Here is a 14123-nt window from a genome sequence, read left to right as displayed (position 1 = left end):
TATAGGGTTGTTGATGACAGTGAATTTCTATATAGGGTTGTTGATGACAGTGAATTTCTATATAGGGTTGTTGATGACAGTGAATTTTTATATAGGGTTGTTGATGACAGTGAATTTCTATATAGGGTTGTTGATGACAGTGAATTTTTATATAGGGTTGTTGATGACAGTGAATTTTTACATTTTCTAATGGAGCACATGCATACACTGTATACTGAAAAAATAACAGCCTTCTGTCGATAAAAGATTGAAAAATGTACTTTGCTTTCAAGTAGGTATGAAAAGTTACAAAATCAGGAGAAATTCTACTAGTGAATATTTATTTTGTGAGCTAAAGCTAGCATATTATTTGAAAGTATTTTCCCTTCTCCCTCTCAGCACCTTGAATAGTTTGAATTATTCAGTTTTCATCCAAGCTCTTGTTTTTTTATAGGAGAGAATCATGGATCGGTATATACATATATACTAACGGGTATCTGTATACTAATGGGTATCTGTATACTTACTAATGGGTATCTGTATACTAATGGGTATCTGTATACTAATGGGAATCTGTATACTAATGGGTATCTGTATACTAATGGTATATTCTATGATTTGTGCATGTTACAGGTTGAATAATTATATAATGTTTAAATTTCCTGTTAGCATTCATTTTGACCATTACCTGGGTGGGGATCTCTGTCCCACTGTACTCTGGGTTGTCATACATACAGTAACCTCCCCTTAGTTTTGTTTCAGATTTATCTGTAGTACAGTTGGGAAGGATACTTCTATTGAACAGGGTGTATCAACATTGATTTACATAGCAAGATTGGTAGAACAAAACTGGTTTAGACAGATGTCCTGATTAGACAGGGGCTGGTTTAGACTTTAAGTTTGTACTGCTCTCTGTACAATTAGATAAGACTGAGACATTGGCACTAAAGGTCCTGATTAGACAGGGGCTGGTTTAGACTTTAAGTTTGTACTGCTCTCGGTATAGTTGGATCGGACCGAGACATTTGCACTAAAGGTCCTGATTAGGCAGGGGCTGGTTTAGACTTTAAGTTTGTACTGCTCTCTGTTTAGTTAGATCAGACCGAGACATTGGCACTAATGGTCCTGATTAGACAGGGGCTGGTTTAGACTATAAGTTTGTACTGCTCTCGGTATAGTTAGAACAGACCGAGACATTGGCACTAAAGGTCCTGATAAGACAGGGGCTGGTTTAGACTTTAAGTTTGTACTGCTCTCGGTATAGTTGGATCAGACCGAGACATTTGCACTAAAGGTCCTGATTAGACAGGGGCTGGTTTAGACTTTAAGTTTGTACTGCTCTCGGTACAGTTAGATCAGACCGAGACATTGGCATTAAAGGTCCTGATTAGACAGGGGCTGGTTTAGACTTTAAGTTTGTACTGCTCTCTGTATAGTTAGATCAGACCGGGACATTGGCACTAAAGCCTGGCATACAGCAGGTTCCGGCTAATTCTGGGTTTATTGCATACGTGTATCTTCTGCCTTCAGAATTTAAAACCTTAAACCATTGTATTAGAAATTTTGATAGCAATTGGTATCTTTGTCAAATCCATACACATTTAAATCATTCTACATGGTAATTGTCATGTGTTTTTTGGCGTGTAATATTGTGTTACATACATGTATATTCTAGCTATGTGAGATCAAATGTCCACCGTTATTGAACAGATCCTATCATTTCTTATAACTGTTGTATAAAGGGTTGTCAGCTTATAGGTAAAACGAGGTTTAAAATTTGGTTTCTCATTTCCAATTAATTCAAAAACAAAAAAGTTAACTTCACAATAATTCAGATTGATCATCACCATGACCATTGACTATATATATGAAACTATGTACATTTTTGCAGACAACTTTGGAAAAAACAAAATCACAAAAATATTATCTGAAGCTAGCAGCGTGAAGTTTAAAACAACCGTTTTGATTATGAGCTAGATCTGATTGTCATTTAGAAAACTGTACCAAGAACATTTAGTAGCAATATCAATATGTGTTTTATCCTGTTATAAATACAATTCATCTGTTATTCACAGGTGGAGAACTGAATGTTTGGAACAGCGTGATAGAAAATGGCAGAGATCCCCATTGAAATGGAAATATTTGTATTCCAACCCTGATCAGATTTTGTACTGGCCGAGTTAGTAACGGTGAACAGGATGATGGATTAAAACTTTCTGGATTGGATACTGAAGCCACAATGAAGGAGGTCTCGGATCTTCCCAATGGAGAGGAGAGGATCCCTCGGGAATCTACAGTCAGTGAACCCACAGAAGGCAGGCATGAACGAATGACTCCATATCAAAAGCTATCCTTAGATCTCAGCAATGACCATAAGTGCTTGAAGGAGATAACTCTAGGCAAAAGAATAGGGTTTTATCGAATTCGAGGGGAACTAGGGAGTGGCAACTTTTCACAGGTGAAAATGGGGATACATGCCCTAACAAAAGGTAAGTTAAGTAGTTTCCAATTTAGTATTTTGTTTACCTAGATACCAATTGTCATGAGGAATTTTATTTTTGTTGATTTTGTGAAATTCAAGTTCATCTAGAATTAACAGTACTCTTGTTATGATATAAGAGTGTTCAATTTTGGAAAATTTGAAATTTTGAATGCCTATGGTTTGTTGAAAAAAAAGGAAAAAGATATTGAATAAATGTTATTGTAAATAAATGAAGAGATGTGCTGATTTTAGTAAATCAGATATCTTAAACAATTTAAGCAAAGTGACTGCACTTTTGGAGGTTTTTCTTGATTCAGAAATCAATTCTGAAGGATTTATGTGACAATTAAGTTTGGACTTTCTTTGACTGGTCAAATAATGCTTTGTTTATGGTATAAGGTCTCTATACCATTGTTACCCAAGAGCCTATTCCCGATGTACATGTTAATGATGAACATTTGCAGTTAGTTACGTCTCATTCAATTATGTATGAGTACATCCGCCTGGATCAGATGCTTACAGACAATGTTACATGGGCTAGTGTAGCCTCTCCTGGCATTTATACTTACCTCAGGTATATATATATCACTTATGTATCTCAGGCCAAGTGAAAAATATCATTGTCATTTAATTACCTGCCACTTTCAGCAGGCCAAGTGATGATGTCCCTGTATTTTATTATAATTTACCCGCTATCTTTGGCCAAGTGTAAACATACTTATAATTATCCCACTTTCTTAGGAACCCGTGCAGGTTCAGGGAAGGCATAGGCCTGCTGTATCCCATTGCATGTGTAGCGTAAAAGGTGACTTATGTGGGGCCCCTACTGAATCAGGGGTTTTCTTCATTGTCTTCAGCGAAGAAGGGATCAAAATTGATCTGCTGCCTCCATTTCAACACCTGCCTTTTCTTTTCTATTTACTTTCTGTCCCGGCAGTGTCTCCCTAGGCACCCGTCCTCATATGACCCTGGCTGTTACATGTATGTATCCCTAGGCACCCATCCTCATATGACCCTGGTTGTTACATGTATGTATCCTTAGGCACCCGTCCTCATATGACCCTGGCTGTTGTGTCTCCCTAGGCACCCGTCCTCATATGTCCCTGGCTGTTGTGTCTCCCTAGGCCCCCGTCCTCATATGACCCTGGCTGTTACATGTATGTAGCCCTAGGCACCCATCCTCATATGACCCTGGTTGTTACATGTATGTATCCTTAGGCACCCGTCCTCATAGGACCCTGGCTGTTGTGTCTCCCTAGGCACCCGTCCACTCCTCATACGACCCTGGCTGTTACATGTATGTATCCCTAGGCTCCCATCCTCATATGACCCTGGTTGTTACATGTATGTATCCCTAGGCACCCATCCTCATATGACCCTGCCTGTTGTGTCTCCCTAGACACCCGTCCTCATATGACCCTGGCTGTTGTGTCTACCTAGGCACCCGTCCTCATTTGACCCTGGCTGTTGTGTCTACCTAGGCACCTGTCATCATATGACCCTGGCTGTTGTGTGTCCCTAGGCACCCATCCTCATATGACCCTGGCTGTTGTATCTCCCTAGGCACCTGTCATCATATGACCCTGGCTGTTGTGTGTCCCTAGGCACCCGTCCTCATATCACCCTGGCTGTTGTCTCCCTAGGCACCCGCCCTCATATGACCCTGGCTGTTGTGTCTCCCTAGGCACCTGTCATCATATGACCCTGTCTGTTGTGTGTCCCTAGGCACCCATCCTCATATGCCCCTGGCTGTTGTGTCTCCCTAGACACCCGTCCTCATATGACCCTGGCTGTTGTGAGGACATTAAATTCCAAACAAACAAACAAACCTACTATCCTAGGCATATACCTTCATTTCTTGTTAACAGACTCTGGCCAAGTAAATCATAACCTGTTTCAACAGATTACTGGACTATCTCGGACTTTAATGAAATTACGGTTATTGTGGAAATTTCCACTTTCCCAATAACTTGAAACTGACAGCAAATCAAAACATCTGACTTTCCAAAATCTTTTTTGCTATAAAACAGGAAAGTTAGAAAATAAAATTGTGTCCTAAGTTTATTAAAAATAAAGGTATTTTCTTTAGGGTTGGGGTTAACATATTTTCTTTTTATAAAAGAATTGAATATGTCTAACTTTCATTTAAAACAATAATAGTTCATGCCCCAAATAGAAATGGGCAGTATTAGGGAGCAGTTAGTGTTACACATGTCCATCATGATCCACCTCCCACTCTTTCTGTCAAAAAATTTGACATGACTGACTACCAACAGTATTTCTGATAAGATTTTCATCAAAGGTTAAACAAAGGTCAAGTATGGGAATATCTTGGATAAGTTCATATTTCAGGGTTGAAAGGTCAATGCCTATTGATTTTATGGTGAAGAGTCAAAGGTCATTTAATTTTAATCCTTCTGCCAGTGGGGTGACTGTGAAGGGTAATTTCTTAATTTCCTCAGATAGATAGATCATTAAAGTAGACAGATAATGTAGCAAGGTATGGGACACAAGGCTGTAGTACATGTTAAGTGTGGGATTGTGTGTTTGGTCGACCTGATGAAGCCATGTGATTAATACATGTAAGCTAGGGAATGTAAATATAAAGTTGATTGTAAAATATTGATTTATCATACATGTATAAATATAAACTTTATTTATTTTGCGACAGTCATGAAACGTGTTTTTTCAGCTCACATTAATCACTTTTGTTCACCCTGATGTTAGGGGGGGGGGGGGTCTTAAAGTGGGAGGAAAGTAAAGTACCATAGAAAACCCACGTGGTTGGACAGGTGACTCCGTGTCTTTTCACGTCTGATCAGGGAATCAAATCCCAACTGCTTTGGTAAAAGGCGAGTACATTGTTTACTTCACCACCCCACCACCTTGTTTTTTTTAGCATAAACAAATTATTTTTATTTCATCATATGTGCTTTTCCCTTTCTGAATACAAAGTAATACAGTCAGATAAGTGCATGAGTATTCACATAGTGCAATACTCAACAGTGTGAAGCACATTTATCAAAATATAATTACATTTATTCACAAAAATAAACGGTAAATATTGAATATTTACAAAGACTCTCATCCACTCTGGTATACATTACAGAATAGCAAATATGTACAAGACAATGTCATTATCATAATTGACATTATGAGTTAGTTTTACAGGATTTTATTTACTCCAGAACAACATTCAATTATGCATTCAAGTATTCATGTACCAAGTGTACTGTAGTGATTTCTCGCAGTGCTTTACGAATCAGGTGTGTGTGGCGTCAGTGGAAAGTAATGGGGACCCGAACTAGAAGAGAGATGAGCAAGGCTAAGCTACCATTTCTTGCCTTAGAATCATTGATTTTTTGGTAGGGACAATCTGATCAGCATTACCAACATTATCCATACCTGTAAACAGATGGCAGTCTGATAAAAGGGAATAGAAGGCAGTAAGCATTGAGAATATCAGTCTAATCCGGGTATATGAGGTGCTTGCAATTGACACCTACAGTAGTATTATTACAGAGGGTTATGTTAAGTATATTCAATGACCCCATAGTGACCTGGGTCACTCTTATATAATACAGGCTGTATCCTGAGTGATCGACAAAGTGTCGAAGACCTTTCCACATCAAATTTTATTTGTAGCACCCTCAGCGTCAACATTGATTAGCGATTAATGTCATGAACCGTTCAGATGACTTTTTCTTAACAATCCGAGCCTACCACTCTCTATTACATAGCTACCACCCGTTGTTTAAAGGTATAACTCTGTACAGGTGTTCTCTACAAAATATCAATGACTTTAAGCTGTTATTAGTCTGATTGTCAGTTTTCAAAATGTAGACAAAAGTTTACTTCACAATATAGTTAGATTTACACCTACAGTTGTGGACACATGTACAGAAATACAATAAGCAATAAACTGCAGAGATGTCGCTTAACTGGTATAAATGCAACATAAAAACTGAATGGTGCAAATAACATAGAATTGATATATAGCTAGTCCATTTGTTTCAATAAAAAATGCAAGGACAAGATGTTGTGTACCTGTTCTACTTCTGTATATGATTTGGTACATTTTTTATTTAAATACATACTACTGTTAGTATATATAAAAATGTCATATTGAAAAATGACCAGAATGCTAGCAGGTATCTTTCCAATAGTAAAATATTACAAAAACATAATGGGAACTCATAAAGGCCAAGTTTGTTTTGAACACAAACAGGAAGTGAAAACTTGCTTTTTTACGAGCTTTTGAAAACTTCTGTTTCCTTCGTCAAGCAAAAAGTGTAAATATGCAGTGTCTCGACCCTAAACCACTTAAACAACTCACTAAACTACAGTGTGCCTAATCAGTAAAGGGGTGGAATGGGTAAACATGTTCCCGCCCCCCTGACTGCCTGCAGTATTTAAGAGTGTTATTGGGCAAAATGTCTATGCTTTTCGACAGCGGACTTAACTGATTCGGCACACTGTGGCTAAGTGAGTTGTTTTCAACAGCTTAGAGTTGAGACACTGGTCATTTACACTCTTTGCTTGATAAAAGCACAATTCCTATTTGTGTTCAAAAGAAACTTAGCCTTTATTAATCATACCGACACTGATGACTATTATTCCCATTATTAGATGGTAGTTTTGCTTGCAGTCAATACAAGGTTTTAGGTAACACAGTTGATAGTACAATGGGCTGCTGACTGTAACAAGTAAGTTAGGATCCTATGTTGTACTAATCATCGAGACATATTTACCATTGTTACTCAGCTCCTCCAGCCTGTAGTGGGTTACAAGATGTTCTGAGTTGTGGATTACTGTTTCTGTGTTGCCATAATGAGGTGGTATGTCACAGTACATTAGTCATTAGAAATACCAATCCATAGCAAGCAGAACACGTATACAACCACTGGCATGTAAACATACACACAGACAGTTAAAAGTAGATCATGTGGTTGAAAAAGGCTGGTCTCAAACTCTCCTGCTTGTTTAGAACAGTGTTTGTCGATTCCTTTGAATGTTCGGTATCTGAGAGTAACTTTCTTGAGATTAGATAGAAACCTGGATGAGAACAAAAAAATGTTGATAATAAAAATTAAAACAATGGAAGATTGTCATCTGTCCTCTAGGATTTATCATCTCATACTGATTGATTGATTGCAAATAGTTCAGTTGTACCTTGTGCAGAACATACTGATGAGAAAAGACTTAAAGAGACTTTTACTTCAAAATGGACTGAACCACTGAACATCTTAAGTTGCCTTCTGGCCAGATATTGGATTGGTTGATAGCCATGCTGTCTCCAGTAAATTTGCACCAAAATTGTTCGAAGAATATTACCAAATCAGCTCACCAAACAATTTTATATAGATATACAGGATAATCTTAGCCATACCCAGGTAATCATAGACTCAATTATGGATCTGATGAAAGAAGCAGGGCAGCGTAAACTTAATCATTGTTATGTTGGCTTTTTCAATCAAAATGAAATGTAACCACAACAGACTTAAGTGGGTTTTTGTCCCTTGGAATGTTTCCAGTCTGCATTGTACTAAATTGCCTTATACCTTTGAGTGCCATAATAGGTTGAGTGTCAAATACCCTAGTTCACTCATTATCAGTGCTTACACATGGGGATGTGATTAAACCATACTGTCTTTTATATTGGTGACCTTATCTGATGAGGTATCTGCTTGCTTCCTTGGTGGGTTTTTTTATCAAATGTTTCAATTTTATACTGGTGTGATCAAAGGTGCAATTGATTTTTTTATTTTGAAATTTTATATAGCAGACTGTAGCTCATGTCCCAACTTCTATAAAGCAGTCTGTAGCTCATGTCCTAACTTCTATATATAGCAGACTCTAGCTCATGTCCCAACTTCTATATATAGCAGACTGTAGCTCATGTCCCAACTTCTATAAATCAGACTGTAGCTCATGTCCCATTTTCTCTATATATCAGACTGTAGCTCATGTCCCAACTTCTATATAGCAGACTGTAGCTCATGTCCCAACTTTTATATAGCAGACTGTAGCTCATGTCCCAACTTCTATATAGCAGACTGTAGCTCATGTCCCAACTTCTATATATAGCAGACTGTAGCTCATGTGTCAACTTATATATAGCAGACTGTAGCTCATGTCCCAACTTCTATATAGCAGACTGTAGCTCATGTCCCAACTTCTATATAGCAGACTGTAGCTCATGTCCCAACTTCTATATGTAGCAGACTGTAGATCATGTCCCAACTTCTATATAGCAGACTGTAGCTCATGTCCCAACTTCTATATATAGCAGACTGTAGCTCATGTCCCAACTTCTATATATAGCAGACTGTTGCTTATGTCCCAACTTCTATATAGCAGACTGTAGATCATGTCCCAAATTCTATATAGCAGACTGTAGCTCATGTCCCAACTTCTATATATAGCAGACTGTAGCTCATGTCCCAACTTCTATATAGCAGACTGTTACTCATGTCCCAACTTCAATATAGCAGACTGTAGTTCATGTACCAACTTCTATATAGCAGACTGTAGCTCATGTCTAAACTGTTGCGTTTTTATGTCCTGATTAGACTTATGCTGTCCCCAGCCATGACTTGCAGACCTACTTTGAATCATAGTAATGTACTAGGAAGTATTGTATGTTTGTCAATGAACGGTGCCCTGATTCAATTAGTGGTGCTCCGATTCAGTTAACGGTGCTCCGATTCAATGAGCGGTGCCCTGATGGTGGAGTTTATTGTAATACACCCTTCTACAATATATAACTGTGTATGTACATAATATCTACATATTGTTTCTCACCACAAAGCTTTTTATAGTAGGACCAGCTTGCCACAAATATCTACTTCAAACAAAGCCTACCCGTAGTACTTAATACCTTTAGAATTCAGTGTACCTTCAGCTGTGTTTGACCCATATAACTAACATCCATTGTAGTGGTATTTAAGTTTATGATTTATTTTTGATAGACAAATTGTATCAATTGTACTATTCCTATAATGATATTTTTGCCGTTCAATAATAAGGTATAAGTTGTCGGCTGTGGTATATCAAAGGGGCCACATGTTTAGTCCTGGGAACTGTAAACAATATATACTCCATCTGGTCCCGAGATCATGAAATGATCTTAACTCTAAAATTGTCTTAAGTTTTGACTTAACCAATCATATATAACGTCATGAAAAGTGACGTCCTACTCAATTGGCTAAAGTCTAAGATCGTTTTATGATTCTGAGGCCTGATGTGTTAAGTTTTAGTGATATTTGGTGGTGATTTTGTTTAAACTTCTACCCTGTCTACAGTTTTTGACAATATTAATTTACGGGTTAGGTTCACATATCTATTTCGTAGTATTGGTAGACCTTTGCGTTGATGATGTCATGGGGCTCCTTGCTTGATATTGATATCTCTGGAAACGCAGATGATTTTCTATAATCCTCGAGTTTCACTTTGGGGTAATTTTAATTATGTAGGTACTATGTATTTCTTCAGTAGACAGTTGTGAATCTTTTATTGGTCAGTGACATCATGTGTATTATCAGTTGAATCCTTAAGTTTAGCGCCAAACAATGTTGTTTTAAGCAAATCAGGCATATTTATAGCTGTTTATAGTTTCATAATTATGTTCAGGTTTTTGGAGCTGATAAGTATAATAAATCGGAAATTGGGAAAGAATTTAAATGTTGTAGAATAACAACAATAAGATTTTGCAAAATTTACCATTATATCTTCAATTGCTTTTCCCATGCACATATATAACGAATAATCTTTGTAAACAAAATTAACAAGAACAAAATCTTAGCAGTTATTAGCTCACCTGCCCGAAGGGCAAGTGAGCTTATGTTATGGTGCGTCGTCCGGCGTCCGGCCGTCCGGCGTCAACTTTTTGCTTTTCAGTAACCAAAAGGCCTAGGAAGATGATATTTGGCCAGTAGCATGCTGGGATCAAGGGCTACCAAGTTTGTTCAAATAAATGACCTTGACCCACTTTCAAGGTCACAGGGGTCAAATATGTTAAAATCTTCAAACAACTTCTTCTCAATAAACAAGACCCCCAGGGTACTGATATTGGGCCTGTAGCAGACTGGGATGAAGGGCTACCAAGTTTGTTCAAATGAATGACCTTGACCCACTTTCAAGGTCACAGGGGTCAAATGTCATAAAATCTTCAAACGACTTCTTCTCAATAACCAAAAGGCCCAGGGTACTGATATTGGGCCTATAGCATGCTGGGATGAAGGGCTACCAAGTTTGTTTAAATGAATGACATTGACCCACTTTCAAAGTCACTGGGGTCAGATGTCTTAAAATCTTCAAACGACTTCTTCTCAATAACTAAAAGGCCCAGGGTACTGAAATTCGGCCTGTAGCATGCTGGGATGAAAGGCTATCACGTTTATTCAAATGAATGACCTTGACCCACTTTCAAGGTCACAGAGGTCAAATGTCATAAAATCTTCAAACGACTTCTTCTCAATAACTAAAAGGCCCAGGGTACTGAAATTCGGCCTGTAGCATGCTGGGATGAAAGGCTATCACGTTTATTCAAATGAATGACCTTGACCCACTTTCAAGGTCACAGGGGTCAAATGTCATAAAATCTTCAAACGACTTCTTCTCAATAACCAAAAGGCCCAGGGTACTGATATTGGGCCTGTAGCATGCTGGGATGAAGGGCTACCAAGTTTGTTTAAATGAATGACATTGACCCACTTTCAAAGTCACTGGGGTCAGATGTCTTAAAATCTTCAAACAACTTCTTCTCAATAACCAAAAGGCCCAGGGTACTGATATTGGGCCTGTAGTATGCTGGGATGAAGGGCTACCATGTTTGTTCAAATGAGTGACCTTGACCCACTTTCAACCTAATGTTCTTGTTCGACATTCAAAGTCACAGGCGTCATATGTTTAAATCTTTTAATAGGTTCTTAGGAATCAAACACTGACATTTTGCCTGTAGCTGTATTTAAGTCCACTTTTAAGATTACAAGTATGAGATGTATACCAGGTGATCGATGCAGGCCCATTGGGCCTCTTGTATATAGTAACACTGAACACCAAATTGAAATGTTTTTCACCCATATATATAGCAAATAGAAATCACATGCTGATTTGGGACTAATGAACTTTTGAGTTTACACCTGGTACCACTAAATAGCATCTGAATTCATCCTATGAGACAGTGATTTTTAAGGACTTGCACAACTTAATCATTTACTATATGCTATTACTTAGTTTTTGAGCTAATAGCATTAATATTTGAAGTTCAACGCTAGTGACAACTGTCTAGATTCATAGATACATACCTGACAAAGACTTCAAAAGGCATTTTTTGACATGTTTAATGGCATATATAGGAACACTATAGGCTTCTTCTTTTGACAACCAGAAGTTTACAAGCTAAACAGGTGAAGTGGTATAGGAACATCCCCTGACTTTTTATCCCATATAAATCTGCCATATCACATATTAAAATCTACTAATACTATAAAATTTTCCATAGTTTAATATCTGTGTAATTTATTCAATAAAAACTTCGTCAAGAACTACACATTTAAATTATTCAGAGGCACTGTATTTAACCGAAACAATTATATATAAACACTTGCTGATTGGCTGATTTAGTTGTGTGAGTCCTTATATAATTAATTACAGTAGCTGTACCATCTATACTATCTTTGGCTCAGTCAAAAGTTCACATCCTCAATGCATAGCCTTGTACAGGCTTTATATATAAGTAGATCTTAATTTTCTAGCATTTTCAAATTCACTGCTTACTGGTATCTGTTTTAATTGATTAAAAGCCCCTGTTGGACTTTCAGGTTTAAGCTCTACTATCAGGTAAAATGTCATATGTTACACAGGATTAGGTCTAGCTTATAACAATCTGTCCTGTCTAAACCTTAACATATTTTCTGCTTGTTTAAACTTAGCTAAGACCTAGTAATTACAAACTACAACTTGTATAAGCCATGACTTATAGTCACAGATATAACTTGTGTCAATATTTACCTGGCTACAACTTGTGTAAACCTTGACATGGTTACATCTTGTTTCATCTATGACTTGACTACAACTTGTTTAAACCTTTACCTGGTTAAACCTTGTTTAAACCTTGACAGGGATAGAACCTGTTTAAACTTTGGTCTAGCTATACCTTGTTTGAACATTGACCTGGTTACAGCTTGGCTTGTTCAAACCTTGACCAGGTAATAACTTGTTTACACCTGTACCTGTTACATTTTGTGTAAACCTTGACTTGGTTATAAATTGTTTAATCCTTGACCTGGTTACATTTTGTGTTAACTTTGACATAGTTATAGTTTGTTTAAACCTTGACCTGGTTATAATTTTGTGTAAAACTTGACCTAGTTAATTTGGTGTAAAACTTGACCTGGTTACATTTTGTGTCAACTTTGACCTGGTTATAGTTTGTTTAAATGTTGATCAGGTTTTATTTTCTGTATACTTGACCTGAATCAACTTATGCAATATTTGGATTTTCTGCATCAAACCTAACAAATTGTATTTTGACAAATTTCTTGAAGTATCAAAATTACAGCAAAATGTATTCCAGTACAGTATATGATTGAAACTATGGCCAACCCTAGACATATTGATAACAGAGAAAATAAGTGAAAAGGAAGAATATCAAAGTTAAAACCTGTCCTAACTGAACACCATAGAGACAGGTTTCAGATAATGCAGTTTTTATTTCTTAGAAACAGTGAACCATTTGGATATGGTATCTCTCACATACTTCACATGGTGATCTGGTTGTTGCTAGGGAAGAGATTATAAGACTCTTTCATGACCAGCAGTGTAGGATAGGGAAATTCCACCTGCAGGGTTTTCAAATTTGGTTATACCTAGTGAGGCTTTGCCGAGGGTTTTGCCAAATTTGAAATTCCAGAGGGTGTAATTTCCCTATCCTACACCCTTGGGCATGAAAGAGTATTTTTCATTCCAACCACCAGAATAAGCTCAGAAAGCATGAAAATGCATAAGGACTGGCCACCATTTTGAAAAAATCCATTCTCCCCCTGAGCTTTTTAAATGAAAACGAATCAGCCAGCCAGATTTAGCATATCACATATTTGCAAACAGTGTTTGCGAAGAAAAATGAATCACATCTTTCTAATGTGTACGGTAAATATATCCTTAAATGTTATAATTTCATCACATTGCCTTTTTAGGTCACCTGAGCTTTAGCTCAAGTGACTTATTGCTATCCGTTTTCGTCCGTCGTCGTCCGTCGTCCGTTAACATTTTACATTTCAAACTTAAAGTCAAGTTCTGCTGGGCTGATTGAACTGAAAGTTGGTAGGAATGATCGCCTCATGGTCCTGACAAAGTGTTGTTATTTTTCGGGTCGATCAGAAATCCAATATGGCCGCCACGGCCGCCATTTTGAAAACCTATTTCAAACTTAAAGTCAAGTTCTGCTGGACCGATTGAACTGAAAGTTGGTAGGAATGATCGCCTCATGGTCCTGACAAAGTGTTGTTATTTTTCGGGTCGATCAGAAATCCAATATGGCCGCCACGGCCGCCATTTTGAAAACCTATTTCAAACTTAAAGTCAAGTTCTGCTGGACCGATTGAACTGAAAGTTGGTAGGAATGATCGCCTCATGGTCCTGACAAAGTGTTGTTATTTTT

At 37.5% G+C, this 14123-nt stretch overlaps 1 protein-coding gene across 1 annotated transcript in view; it reads left to right on the top strand.

Moving 5' to 3' along the window:
- The window catches only part of LOC110450596 (serine/threonine-protein kinase NIM1-like), a 47150-nt gene that overhangs the window by 15126 nt on the left and 17901 nt on the right, over nt 1-14123 (top strand). Inside the window, exon 2 of the mRNA XM_021498199.1 lies at nt 2055-2468. Coding sequence (XP_021353874.1) covers nt 2219-2468 — 250 coding nt within the window. The 5' untranslated portion in view covers nt 2055-2218. The remainder of the gene's footprint in view (nt 1-2054; nt 2469-14123) is intronic.

This window comes from Mizuhopecten yessoensis, unplaced genomic scaffold, assembly GCF_002113885.1.
Source record: "Mizuhopecten yessoensis strain PY_sf001 unplaced genomic scaffold, ASM211388v2 scaffold5343_2, whole genome shotgun sequence".
Taxonomy (NCBI): Eukaryota; Metazoa; Mollusca; class Bivalvia; order Pectinida; family Pectinidae; genus Mizuhopecten; species Mizuhopecten yessoensis.
The sequence above is the reverse complement of the archived record's forward strand: the minus strand, read 5'-3'. Positions and strand labels throughout refer to the sequence as shown.